Below are 14,068 nucleotides of genomic sequence, written 5' to 3'. Positions count from 1 at the left end.
TCTCTCTCTCTTTTTCTTCCTTTCTGTGCAAATTAGTCTCCACAAATGCATGTCACACATGACATATCATTGGTGGCCAGGGTTACGTTTTATTTCAACTCTTTGTATTATTATGGTGGGCCTATGGATGCTAAAGTCGACGCTTAATAACATAGAACGCATTCTTAAGAGAATATTGAACTTACTAAACAATGTCAAATTTTATAATATCACTCTTTCCTTTAATTGTTGAACACTCAAACAAACCAGCTCAGAGTTATTTGTTCGAACGGTAGTTCGGTACGTATGGAGTAGTTTGGTATTCGAGTAACCTACAATTACTTATTTTCCAAGTTTTTTCTTCAGATATTTTGTAGACTTATTTATGCTAGAAGGTTTCAGGTTTTTCTTTGTACTATCGGTTCAATTTGAAAAATGCAAAGATAATGTATTCAGGCTTACGTTTGTTTCTAAATAGTGTATAATATTAAACTTTTAATGATGATGCTCTCAAAAATTAGAATTCGAGATTTAGTGTTCGCTGCGTGCAAACGTAGGAAGGCCCTAATGCTGGAGGGGCAACGTCAAGACCCTGAAAAACGTTGCTTCGTCTAAAGCCAGTCATAGGTTTTGAAAGCATGAGAATTGCTTATCGGCATTCAATCAAGAAAGATATTCCACAACGGTTGACCGATAACGTTGTAAACTGACTCATTTTTTTCTTGGACTTCGATTCAAGCTACGTATGCTGTGTAGCTTTCAACTATTCTGGAGCATGCAACGAGTTAATAATTTTGTAGTTCAGTTAACCTTACCTATATTCGCCCCGTAGCCGATGATCGAGTAGGACTTTCCGGACCCGGACTGGCCGTAGGCCATCAAGGCGGCATTGTAGCCTTGCCATGCACTCTGCACCACGTCTTGACCGATCTCTTTGTACACACGCTCCTGAAATTGAGAGCACGTACCCTCCCCAAATCAAAGACTGTGGAGATTATCGTTTACTTGCTTGTGATGCGGAAACGAGAAAGCCCAACCGTGTTGTTCAATACGCAAAAGGCAATCTAGGCAACATGTAAATTGCGACTTGGCTGGATTGTCCTTAGCTATTGGAATAAGAGGCAAGCTTTTCAGAACCACATGCTGTAATATTCGCAAGTTATGAGATTTTCCTAGGTGTTGAATTTTGCCATGGCGTTTCGTTTTACCAAAATACTCAATTTATCTTAATGTATTAGCGGACTCGGTTGGCTTCCATCTTCTCGATAAAATTTCCCAAGTTATAGCGTAATAATGAAAAATGTTGAGATTTTAATATTTTTGTTTTTATCCCGGCAATACTTTGTTGCCGAATTCGAGATTTCGGCTAAATATTGTTTAGTTTTGCGAAGCGGAAAATTATATCTATGAAGCAAAGACATTGGTAAGATGGTCCCAAACAAAGTGACTCTGAAGAATATAAATTCAGACACGGACGAGGTAGTCCTAGTAAATGGTTTTGAAGTTCTGGACAATTTGAAGGGTTTTATTTTTTCTTTTGTAAATCAATGTGAAGCTTTTGTTTTGTTTCTAACGTAAGCTTTACCTATTTTACTGTGTTGAAACAAATTGTGATGACTTTTCCGGAGACGACTCGCCCCTCTACCAAATATTTTAAAATCTCGAATTGTTGGCTTGCAACATCACTCCATTTCAATTTTTAGAAACACAATTAAGGTCAATTAAGTGTAAAAAGTGTTAAAGGGTATAAAAATCCTCGATCAAAGGTCAGTATAGGCCAAGGTAAATTGTTGGCTCTTTAAAGGTGAAGGCTAGGTCCTCCCGAGAGCCAGGTAGCGTCACTCAACCGGGCATGTAATATTAATTGCGTTCTGCTTAATCATACTCATTTTTGTCCACCATTTTTTACCAACGATCATATAACTTAGGTTAAAAGCTACCAAGTGAGACTAGAAAAATAGTATTAATGACAGAATGAATTAATCTAGGCACTAAATTGGTTTACCAGTTAAATGGACAAAAATACCAATGCCACATATTCAAGTAGTCTTATGTGCTATAAGTGCACGTTTAGAATTTCGCATGTTTTCCTTTCTGCTTGTCCCAAATACTATGCTCTAGAACGTTTTGAATATTATAGCATTTTTTACCTAATATTTGTATTAACTATTTCGGTCAACATTTTATTTCCTACGCGTTTAACTTGTATCAAGCGTAGATAATTAACAAATTTACAAGCAAGGAAATAGTGCCAAAAACTTTAATAGGGATCATTTGTCCAAAATAATTTCGTCCAGTTCCCACAAAAATGCTGTTCCAATTTTTATGATAACACTTGTGTATCTCCTTCGTGGGTTTCAACTTAGCACGGGCCGTTCTGAAAGCTACAACCCCGAACCATAGACATCGCTATGTCTCGCCGCATGTATACAACACTACCCAGACATATTTCAGACCTGTTTACTGCCTCATTTTTTGCTATATAGTGTCATCATATTCAAAGGCGCCAAACTCTTCGTTTGGGCTCGGGGACAACGCCAAGTGTCAGTCGAGGCGTCTCTTAAGCACAAGCCGAACCGAATGCTAACATAGCACTCATGTCGAGTTTATGTTGACAGTCGGTCATATATCATAGAGAGTTTTAGGAAACCGTGTTTGCACACCCAATACGGCACGATGGCCCTTAGGTAAGAACTGCCCATATGCAAGTCTTAGCTGGTATCGCATCCGCAGATCGTACCGTATCGAATGTACAAAAACGGTTTCCTAAAACTCCATTAAAATAGAGGTGTTCACGATACTCCTTATGCTTTATAAAGTCTGTCTATACTATAGTAAGAGGAATGGCAGATATTTTGATTATAAGACGCCTGATTGTTTTCATTATCTTGTAAGTGGTCCCCTTCAGGCTAATCAATAAGAAAGTTTGTTTATGCGCCCCTGATTAACATTGATATATTGTGGTACAGAATCAAAAGCTTTCGAGATATTTGAGGCCATTAATCTCATATTACAGCGTGACTCTACTTACATAAGTGCCCCATTACTTCAGCTTTCTAAAAATACTCGAATTTATTGTCTCCAAGCTTTGATACATGCATATAGATATATATATATATATATTGTGTGTGTTTTGCTTTTCAATTGATTTTAGCTGTTTGTTGAGCGTTCGAGCATCTTCTTGTAGCCGTGTCTTTCATCGCTTTCTGATGTTTAAGCTGAGGACACAATCTGGTGGCTAAATCCTCACGACAGCGTTGATTGAAAATCAATTTCAGTACCGCACTCACTGTAATGGTACCCAGTTTTCCTGAGCTTTGCATGCCTCAGACACAAAAAAGCGTGCCTCTCACCTGGTCTGCATAGACGCTGCCCCTCTCGTGCTCTGGATCTGGAGCGCAGTATCCATCGTCGAGTTTCAGGAATCCGTCGTGAGACCAGAAGCAGTGGTCGAAGTGAAAGCTCTTCGCCTCGGACGAAGAAACCCCGTGGCTTCCGGAGTTTGGTACCCGGAGCTTGGTTTCTCGATCGCGCATGTGCACCAGGCATCGTAGACCTCGTTGTTGCTCACGCTCGGTGTGGGGCGTTGCGGTTAAGGATTTTGTTTCCAGCTATAAAGTGTGGCAACGCGACAGGCGAACAACATACAAATATCCCAGTTCAAGAGTTCTAACGCCGAAACTGCTTTTATTTGTTCAGTAAACGTAGAATCAAGTCAGCGATTACTTTATATGCCAAGCAGTGGACCACGCGACATGCTCGAATAGCGAATGGGCCAATTTGCTACCGTCACTGACTTACCACGTAATTCATACTTGGGCGTTCTTATCGGTTGATGCCGTAACTCACTGGCTGAGTATCGATAATATCGCGCTTGGGACTCGCTACGCCCCGCGTTCCTTAAACTGTCACCAACTATTGGCGGTGTTTGACTCCAAAAGGGGGCGCACGGCTCCAAAGACAGTCTTCGCGTTACATGCCATAGTAATGTGATGCCCGCTCCGACTTCTTCTAATACGCCCTCAGTGCGTCTGGCCGCGTCTGCACCTACCTGCGGATGTGCTTCTCGATCTCGCTCCGAAGTAAACGCTTGGTAGCGCGAAAATCGAACACCTATACCGCGTCAAACGGTGATTTGTGCGTGTTTTCACGTCGTTCAACACGCGGGAGTTTCAATGAGCTCGGGTTGAGTCGTGTCCCCCGCAGTTGTAAGCGGCAACGACGGCAACACACCGCCATGTTCTTTTTTTTTTTTTCTTTTTTTCAAATATTTTTTTTTTTTGAATATGTCACTACAAAGTGGGCGTGTAGTCACCAGCGTCAGTAATTGATACTATCTTTGTGGGAAGTATTTTTCGCTCCTTTTAATATCAAATTGTTTTTCGCTCACTGGCAGATGGACTAGACCTACTTGGAATTGGATGATCCGCGTGTTTTTGTCGGCGTATAGAGAGGAAATCGGTTTGCACAATTTGCGAGAATTGTATAAAAAACAGTTATCACCGACTCCTCGAACGTTTTGTATAGCAGAATGCTCAGATAAGTTGAGGTGGATTAGAAACTAAGGTTGACTGCTACACACCATGTCTACACGAAATACTTCTGCTAAAAGCGGCAGCGCGGCGCCTCTGTATTGTGCCATGCTTCACAAAGGTGATGAGAAATATATATTTTTTGTTATACTTGTGCCCGATATTCTTGGTGACAACAATACCTTCGGAGTTGTAAAAAGTCAAAATGAAGTACACATTTTTTTCTTGTTTTTTTCTGAGACAAGTTCCAAGCACCCGGCAGTAGTATTCGCGATGTAACCCTTATGAACGACAATACGGTAGACTCGTCGGCTGTTATTATTTACTTTGGCTCTCGGTCTGAGAAGTACCAGATTTGTGTAAGCGCTTCTTTTCGCTCGTTCACGTGACTGGAAGTTCGCAACGTGAAGGACTTAAAAAGTCCCCCCCCCCCCCCACAAAAAAAAAAAAAAAAAAAAAAAATATATATATATATACATATATATATATATATATTTGTTTTAAACAGTCAGATTCCGACAGCCTTGTCAAGAAAAAAAATTTGGGCGAAAAAGAAATTTAGAGCAATATTGATGGCGAGAGATTTATCTGAAATTCTGCGCGGAAATTTGATGACATCAAGGGCCATTTTGGCATGACCATCTCGGTCGTAAAGGCGAAGCCGACCCACCCCTTCTCGACGCGCCCAAAATGCCGAGAGAGAAAACAAGTGGAAAGGAGGGGACTGCCGACTAAATCGCGGCTCGCGCCGCCAATATTGCTGTAAACATTTTTTTTTTCGCGTCAAATTACTTTTTTTACACGCGTGTCCCAACCAAACTGTTATTTTTTTTTTTCAAGGCCCTTTAAGACGCAGTATTGGATAGGAGACGTCGAATCATGTGCCGAAATTTGTGTTTCAAACTGTTCCGGCAATTTGGTCAATTATCTCCGCATTAAATGGCTGTGAATGACGCTGGGCAGTGTTAAAATGACGCATAATGTTGTATATGTGACGAAGTTATCGATGCAACAGGAAAGGTTGCCCCAGCATATTTTGCGCGCATCTGCAAACCCGACACAAGTAAAAACGCCACGCTTAGAATTGTGCAAAAATATTTCCACAGTTGACTTGTAGTAACAGCTCATTATGCAATGAAACAACGCAGCGGCGTCATCTCGTTTTCTACAAAAGCAAGATATTCACTTGCGAAGAATAAAAGCACTACAGCTGCATAACTTGCTGTTATGTTTTCTCAATTAAATGGTTCCACAATGTAGGATATCATTTTCACGGGGCCTATCATAGGCCAGAATGACGCAGTCCCTCATGTTGCAAAACATTTCATAGGCAATACTCGGGTAGATCATTCAACGTCACTATCATGTTTTGTTGAAACAGTGTTTACTTTGTTTCAAAACGAAGGGGCGGTAGTTTTTTTTCTAATATTCAATACACTCATATACAGAAACAAATGAATACTACTGGTGTGCTAAAAGCACTAAATGCTAAGGGACTCATATGATATCGACAATGAATAAATACACTCTTGACTTGATCTGTTCGAGGCACCAGTGCGACAACGTGGCTCATTTAAAGAAATGCTAAGTAATTACATGCAATAATAGCTAGTCATAAACAAAGTTGAATTAGTAGAGAACCATAATACTCCAAAATTAAGTAGGAATTACGCTACCACGTCCCCTACAATTCCCATTTACATTGCAACTGGCAGGCTTGAAAAAGGTCAAGAATGCTACCTTTGGCAAATCATGTTTCGGTTTGATGTTATACGAGCTGAGCTGACCCAACACGCTCTACCATAAATTTCTGTTTGTTTCTTTTGTTATTTTGCATGTCAGAATAACGTATTGTCTGGAAGGAACGACTTAAATATAATCTCTCGTGGACGTCATTAAATGATATCGTTATTTCTTTTTGCATTTATTCGAACAGACAATCAGATCCTCATGCCACAGCGGCCGAATAATAGGAAGTTCTAGAATAGCGCCCGCTAAAGCTTTGCGTATGCAAAGAATCGTGTCGTCGCCACTACAAATGCGCCGAACGCTAACTTCGGTTTACGCTTTGCGCAAGCTAATTTAGCGTACGCTATTTCTCGGAAATTGCGTGCGTACGTAAAATAGTCTTTGTGGTCCTTCTAGGAGGTTTCGTGATGGGAAGTTGGCTAAAGTCAAGATGAGCAGCATTAACAAAATGGCGGCTCGCAGTACGATGGCTGCGGCCGCTCTGGCGTCGTCGTGAGCGCGACGCCGGCGGCACCTTCGCGACTGCGATTTTCAATGCGGGACGGCATTGCACTTGGTTTAGAAAACTGAGTAAGTTGGGCAACAATCACCGGCAACCTGATGCTTACGACGCGTGAACATTTCTCGGCGAAGGTACGTTGTTCGAAGGTGAGTGCACGAGATCGCTCTTGCCGAGGAGACGCAAGCGGACACGACCGGTCGACCGCTGGCGTCGTATTTTTATGTTTAAACAAATCTAAAATGTTACTCTGGACCAAAAATCTTGTTTTTTTCTCAAGTTACAGCATTTCGTGTATGAAATAAAAATTGTGACTATATCTTGGCGGAGTTGTAAGAGCGAGATGCTTGGGCTTTTGCGTCGCGGCGGAGAAAGGCTATTCTAAAACTCTCTTGCGTACCCTGCGTTAACGTAAGTGTTAAATTTAATGCTAGCGTGCGCTAAACTCACGTACGTTAATCTAAAACTTCATACTCTGCTCTTAGCTTTCAGGAAGGCGAATAATATTATTTGACTTTAGGACTAATATACTCTGACTTTAGTCACTAGTGCGCGAATACATTCCCCTTTACGATGTGAGTTACCTTTTGGCTCTGCCTCCATATGTCCGGTGACCAAGCCCACATTCCCCCTTGTTCGAGCACTTATTGACTCCTACAACGTCTCCCGCGCCTCAGCAGATACTGCCCACCAGTCTAGGACTATTTAAATGCCGTCACGCAAAGAGCACCGAGTACGGCATGCCCCGCTTGCCTCCAGTTGAACATCCGTTAAGGTTCGCAATGCCGTACCAAGCCGAGGGTTCTCGCCACACAAGCACCGAGGCGTTCGTCCGTGTCATTTATTATATACGCGTGATATTGTCGGCAGGAGCGAGAGGGGCGGGACACAAAGGGGTCGGGCTGGCTCTATAGGGACATAGCAGACCGGGGGGGGGTCTGGACAGTTTTGATATGACGGTCTTCACTTAGGATCATGAATTATAAGGGGTGTGCTTGCGGTTAAAACAAAAAAGGGAACAGAAGATAACAACAAAGCGTCGCGGGCGTCGAAGTCAACGTAATGCCTCGTTCACACCTGCGAACCGGCGGCCAGATCCGCGAGGACTCTAATGCCCGGCGACGAAAGCAGGCAGAATTTCCGGCGGAGAGCAATATTGCTCTGGGACCAATTCTGAACGCAGGAAAAAACGTTCTCTCGCCGCAAGCCAATCAGAACGCACGGGGCAAGTGGCGCTTGCTGACGTCAGATCCCCGCTGACGAGCTGGCGACGATGGCGACGAGACGCGCGTGGGCAAGGAGGAGGTTCGGGAGCTCTCGTCAGCTCCTCGTCTGTTCGGGAAACTGCGAGACGCTCGCGCCGCGCATTCCGCAGGCGGCAACAAATGTGAACCGCCCGATCTTTTTTCGGCGAGCGAATCCAGTCGGCGGCGAGTGCGTATTTCGCAAGTGTGAACGAGCCATAACAGCAGGATTGAGCGCTGAGGCGAGACTGACTGCGGCTCCCCACGCGGAGCCCCTTATGTACTATCGGGGAAAAATGAAATGCGAACAGAGGAGCGCGTGGCTCGCGGTACAGGCTGCGCCGCCTGGAAGTGAGCCTAGGAGCGAGGGTGCGTGGCCTACTCCGACGAGTTCACGCCCCTCCCTCTGCGCTCCCCAAGCTTCAGCAGAGCGCCTCTTAGTGCGCTGAAAGCTATCACCGCTCTCTTTGCTGGCTCAGCACGTGCGGTGCAAAGAAGCTCGCCGCACTCGCCGAGCAGGCAAAGATAGCGGTGACAGCTTTCAGCGCACTAAGAGGCGCACTGCCGAAGCTGGAGGAGCGCCAATCGAGCGGCGTGGACACATTCAAGTAGGCCACGCGCCCTCGCCCCTAGGTTCACTTCCAGGCGGCGCAGCCTGTACCGCGAGCCACGCGCTCCTCTGTTCGCATTTCATTTTTCCCCGATAGTACAGTCGGCGGCAAAAGTTTGCGGGGCGCGGGAGCCTCAGCCGAAATGACTGGTTGCGCCTTCTGACGGCGCGCCGCTGCTCTAAAGATCCACGCTTCAAGAATGTGCTTAATTTCGTGCTCAAAGCCATGTCTTTTTTACTCGCCTCCGCCCGTCTTGCACGAGATAACCGAAGCCGGCGCAAGGTGCCGCTATGACAGCCATCATGCCGCGCGTCTGCCTCAGCCACCGTGATGGGTGACGAAGCTTGCGCATGGTACCGATAACATCTCGCGGCACCTTGCGCCAGTCCCTGTTATCTCGTGGGTGCCGAACGAAAGCGAGCAAAAAAAAGCACAACCGCGGAAAAGAAAGGAAGCGCGTGCGCAAAGTGTGAGTCTTGAGAGCGGCAACGCACCGTGAGAAGGCGCAGCCAGTCTTTTCGGCTGGCGCTCCCGTGCCCCGCAAACTTTTGCTCCCGACTGTACATGCATGGGCTTCTGAAACGATCGGCGTAGAAGGTTCGGCGCGTAGAACATTCGGACCTCGAACAAGTAACAGGGTTCTCGATTTTGTGAGAGCACGAAATTGAAAGAATAAATAAAAGTCGCCTCGCTCCCAGGAATCCAACCTTATATCTCCCAACGAAAGTCAGCGCGGTAACCACTCGGCCATGCACGCGTACGCTCGCCGACTCGCGTGGCAATACATATACACAGGGTGTCCCAGATAACCTGCATCAAACTTTACAAAAAGGCGGAGCGCTATGCGAGACTGAAACGAACTGTATGTTGTTAAAAAACGCTGAGGCAAAATGCACTATATTTTACTTTACCTAGTTATTTAGTTAATTAGGACTAAGTAGCTATTTTCTTAATTATTTGTTAAAGAGCCGAAGTGTGAATAGGAATGTTGTAGAGCGCATTAAAAAACATCGAGTTAAGGTGTTTACTACGTGATTTAATTTGCGCGCTTCTTTTTATTAGCCTAAAAAAAAAAAAAGCCCCGCGAAATATTAAAAAAAAAAAAAACACGTAACATTGCGCCGCGCGTCGGGCTTGCAGCGCTCTCAGACGTGTCCTTAAGGCCACGGTCCCACTGAATGTGGCAGTTTAGGTACTTTTTGGCAGGTCATTACTCATCTCCTTTTAAATACTGTTTTGTGGGATTGATGTCATTCGAAAGGCAATGCAATTTTCTTTCATTTGATATTATGTATGTGCTGGTTTTTACTGTTCATGCGCGTTTGTAGCGTTGCGAATATGATGGCGCGGACCCTCACTTGCTCCGCTAGTTCATGTTTTATGAGCGATCCATTAAAGATAACACGGTTCCAATATAACAGTTTTGTTAAGATGATGTCGGACCAGAATGTAACGATACACTTTTTTGGTATTTGCCAAATATTTTTTTCAGCCTTCCAAATATTGCCCTAAAATTGTCATTTTTCAGCACAAATATGTTTTTAATGACAAGCGCTAGGGCAATGAAATTAGGTACAGATGTAGTGCTTATAATTGGTAATATTTAGCAAAAAAATTAATGTTGTGTAAAATTTTTTTGTTCAGATATTTTTTATCAAACGTAGCACTTTTTTGTGCTTCCAGTCATGGTACTTCAAATGCCGTTGAGGAAATAATGAAACTACGATAAAATCTTTTATAACATTTAGAGCTATAATGGTGGCCCAAGAGGTGGACGATGGCTTTTTTTCCATTTTCAAAGTCATAACGCTCCAGGAGCGTTTCAAACTTACCTGTTTTGACGCATATCTTTTTTGGACATCAAACATATTTATTGGCATCTAATAATATTTATTGTTTGGAATAGATATACATTGCGATGTATTAAATTTTCACAATGATCTTACCTTGATTTTTTAATAGGTTTAGAGCTTAGCTAATTTTAAAAACAATTAAAACTGTTTGGGTGTTTTGTTGCGCTACCTGACGGATGGCAGACAAACTGCTGATTTCTAATGTTCCAAAAATTTCCGAAGGCGGCCTCAAGGAGTAGCCGAGAAGGCCTTTCGTGCTCTCCTGGCTTATCTGCGCGAAAGTGGACTTTCAAGCCGGCTATAGCGTAATTACGCACTAATCAATTGTGCCAGATCTGCTTCCTGCACAAAGCACGGATGCCCGTTTAAACGCGGCTATTCAGAGTCATGCTACTCGCCTGTCAGCTAAAGGTGTATCCACACGACGGACCGGGCCGCGGACCCATTGATCACGTGATGCGCGGCCCGCGGGCCGCCCGGCTGCATCGAGCATCCACACGGCGGACCAAAAGAGCACACGAGAGTGAACGGGCCGGTCTAACCCTCGACCTCACAGCTCCGCCAAACGCATGCAGCGAGCTGCTTTGAGGCTATTTGTAAGGAGCCAAGATGGCGGTTGAACGAAAGAGACGTTTGGCCGCGGTGGCCCTGGCGTTGAATATTGAGGACGAAAACGACTTAAGTGAACCGAAAAAGGCATGCGGACATCTTTAGATGATTATTTGGGTAGTCGTCACGACTATTTTCCCACGGAGCGGAGAATTGCTCCATGAGCGCGATGAAGTAAAAAGTTGCATCGTCGGACAACAAAAGGTTCGTCTTCTTCGTCTTCAACAGTTTGCGCCAAAAGAAAACGACTTTGGATATGGATTCCAATCCAAACAGCAAAAGTCAGCTTGTTGCCAGACTTAGCGCTTCAATTATATTAAAAACGCCGCGGTCCGCCGCCAAGGTCCGGGCAAGAAAAGTCGCTTGGCATTTCTCACAAGCGCGGGCCGGGGACCGCCGGCGGACCTCAAAAACCGGTGACGTAAGATCACGTGATGCGCGGCCCGCGGACCAAAAGAGCGATTTGGTCCGTCGTGTGGATACACCTTAATCGATTCAACGCCCCGTTCAAACGCTTCAATCCTTCTTTCTTTTCTTTTTCTCTCTCTCTCTTTACTCTCTATTCCTCCCATTCCCCAAAAGCTAGGTAGCGACTTGCCCCTGTATCGGAGGCCCACATTTCTCCTAGCTGCCCCCCTTCCCGACACCCCACAATAAACAACCGAAGGCTGCGTTGGCGTCTGTATCCTCATCAATCTCGGTGTCTTTTTACCCTCATATTTAAAAAATATATTGGAAGATTTACTATCGATAACTGAATGGTTTAAGTACTGGGTCAGGCTAATAAATCTAAGACAAATAATTACACAAGCGTAGCGTGATATAATCTGTTCATTATTCGATATGGTTGAAATCAATAAACAATGAAGACGAAAAGGAAAATAATACACCCGAGTTCACTTTATGCCTAGACTCACTAAATGAGCTTTAAAATATCGGCACTCTGTTCCCCAAAGTTGTTTTGGGCGCCGCCATTTTGGGTCTTCCTCAGAGCAAACACAACTGCCGATCATCATGATCCAAAAGTACGACTTCCACAGCATTAGATGCGGTGCTAGGAAGCTGATGCAATATTGAAAAGCTCTGTCGCGGGTTGTTCAAACATTTGTGAGGGACGGAAAAGCGTTTCCTGTGATTTTAGATAAAGCTTCATATAACTGGCAACCATGATTTTGAGCCACAATATGGCCAAGTGTCGTTACTCTGAACCGTAGCTAATTTACTGGCACAAGCGGGAACAATGAAGAAGAGGCAGGTGTCAAAAGGTAGTGGCTTGTGGAATCCGCGGGGCTTACGTCATGGCCCCTCCAGGTATTACAAGCCTCTTGAACAAGAGCATGAATAGTGTCATCAAATAAGCTACGCTTCAGAGTAGCGACACTTGGCCTTATTGTGGCTTAAAATCATGGTTGCCAGTTATTTGAAGCTTTATCTGAAATCACAAGAAACGCTTTTCCGTCCTCCACTTTTAACAGTTTGCGAAAAAGCAAAGCAAGATTACATGAGCTTCCTAACACAGAATATAATGCTGAGGATGTCGCACTTTTGAATCATGACGATCGGCAGTTGCGCCTGCACTGCACAAGCACCAAAATGGCGGCGTTCACAACACTGTCGGGGAAGAGAGTGCCGATACTCTAAGCGCAGCTCATTTCTTGGCTCTAGTTCCCGCGAAACTCCTTTTCCCTGACTGAAACTGAAAGTAAATATGAATAATACACCATTATTATGGCTTATTTAGTTATAAGTTATAACCAAATACACATAATGAGAGGAGGAAGCGGGCGGGTAGGAGAAACGCAGGTTTTATGTGCGACCGTTCTAAACGTCTTAAAAGAGAGAACGCACGAGCTTGCGCTGGTTTAAAAAAAAAAAGGCATCCAAAGAAAAGAGGCGGCACGCTGTGTTCTTTGTTATTATGCGTCTAATTGCAGATTGTTGTGTGTATGTTTATACAGCCGGAAGTTAGTCTGCCTTAGTGGGCGTCTGGTGTCTCAGCTGTAGATGAGCAATTTAGCCAGTGCGGTACAACCACAAACCTAGGGTCTTTAACCTGCACCACGCAGTGTTGATACACGACCGCACGCCGGTACGACGCTCTTCCAGATCAGAAACGGGCAGGGGCGGGGTAAGTTCCGCAGCGCGAGCTTTCGCTCCAAGTGCTCCGAGATGGTGTGCGCTAGACCATGCACTCGGCCACCGACCCCCCCCCCCCCCCCCCACACACACACACACACACACCCCTTGTGCGTCTAATTTATATACAGGTATAAGTATTTGAAGATCGACGATGGACATCGATCGTCTCGAGGTAATGTAACGTAATAACATTATATAAATAATAAACTTGTTGAATGACTGAACGACTAGATTTTTCAATTCTTGGATTGTAATATGGCGATAGCCTATTGTACCTACTGTTTATGAAGAGCAATATGAGGTGACGAGGTAATGATTAAATGATGAGGCTCTATAAGGACGACGACATTAGTGGGTGTCGTACCGTAACGTACAGTGCTAGACTTGTTTCAAGTATCGTGTTCAGGTCATCACCACAACACCATCTCCCGACAAAACTGGTCTTCATTGTACGCATGTCCATAGTTAGCAATCACGTCAACTTATAAATTCTCGAACGCTCATAACTTGCCGTCGCTAAACGCCGTTGATTCATAGCGTCTTCATTGCAAATAAACGTCTTCCTTTTTCTTCTGATGGTTTTCATCATATTCCTCCTAAGCTGTACTTACAACATTATGTGTGTCGGTACTTCCGAAAATATTGCAATGGCGCTTGTTTTCTGGGAACTATATTGTAACAACCTTTACAACATCTTCCGGACCCCGTGAAACATAATATTTCGTGACCTTTTTTTAGTCGTCATTAAAATGGTGAGGAAAGTGCCGTAAATCGCGAAGCAGTTTACTTGACGTCCGCTTCCACTGGTGTCTTGGAAGATTGAGTCTACTGAGCGTGCATTCCTGCAGAGGAA

General features: G+C 44.3%; 1 protein-coding gene across 1 annotated transcript in view; it reads right to left on the bottom strand.

The window, feature by feature from the left end:
- LOC8041011 (kinesin-like protein KIF28P) overlaps positions 1–14,068 on the bottom strand; it is a 153,678-nt gene that overhangs the window by 92,627 nt on the left and 46,983 nt on the right. Inside the window, exons 2-3 of the mRNA XM_040213056.3 lie at positions 3,333–3,557; positions 795–927 (exon numbers count right to left, since the gene is read on the bottom strand). Coding sequence (XP_040068990.3) covers positions 795–927; positions 3,333–3,557 — 358 coding nt within the window. The remainder of the gene's footprint in view (positions 1–794; positions 928–3,332; positions 3,558–14,068) is intronic.

The sequence above is a fragment of the Ixodes scapularis genome, unplaced genomic scaffold (assembly GCF_016920785.2).
Source record: "Ixodes scapularis isolate PalLabHiFi unplaced genomic scaffold, ASM1692078v2 PGA_scaffold0__279_contigs__length_252992795, whole genome shotgun sequence".
NCBI lineage: Eukaryota > Metazoa > Arthropoda > Arachnida > Ixodida > Ixodidae > Ixodes > Ixodes scapularis.
The sequence above is the reverse complement of the archived record's forward strand: the minus strand, read 5'-3'. Positions and strand labels throughout refer to the sequence as shown.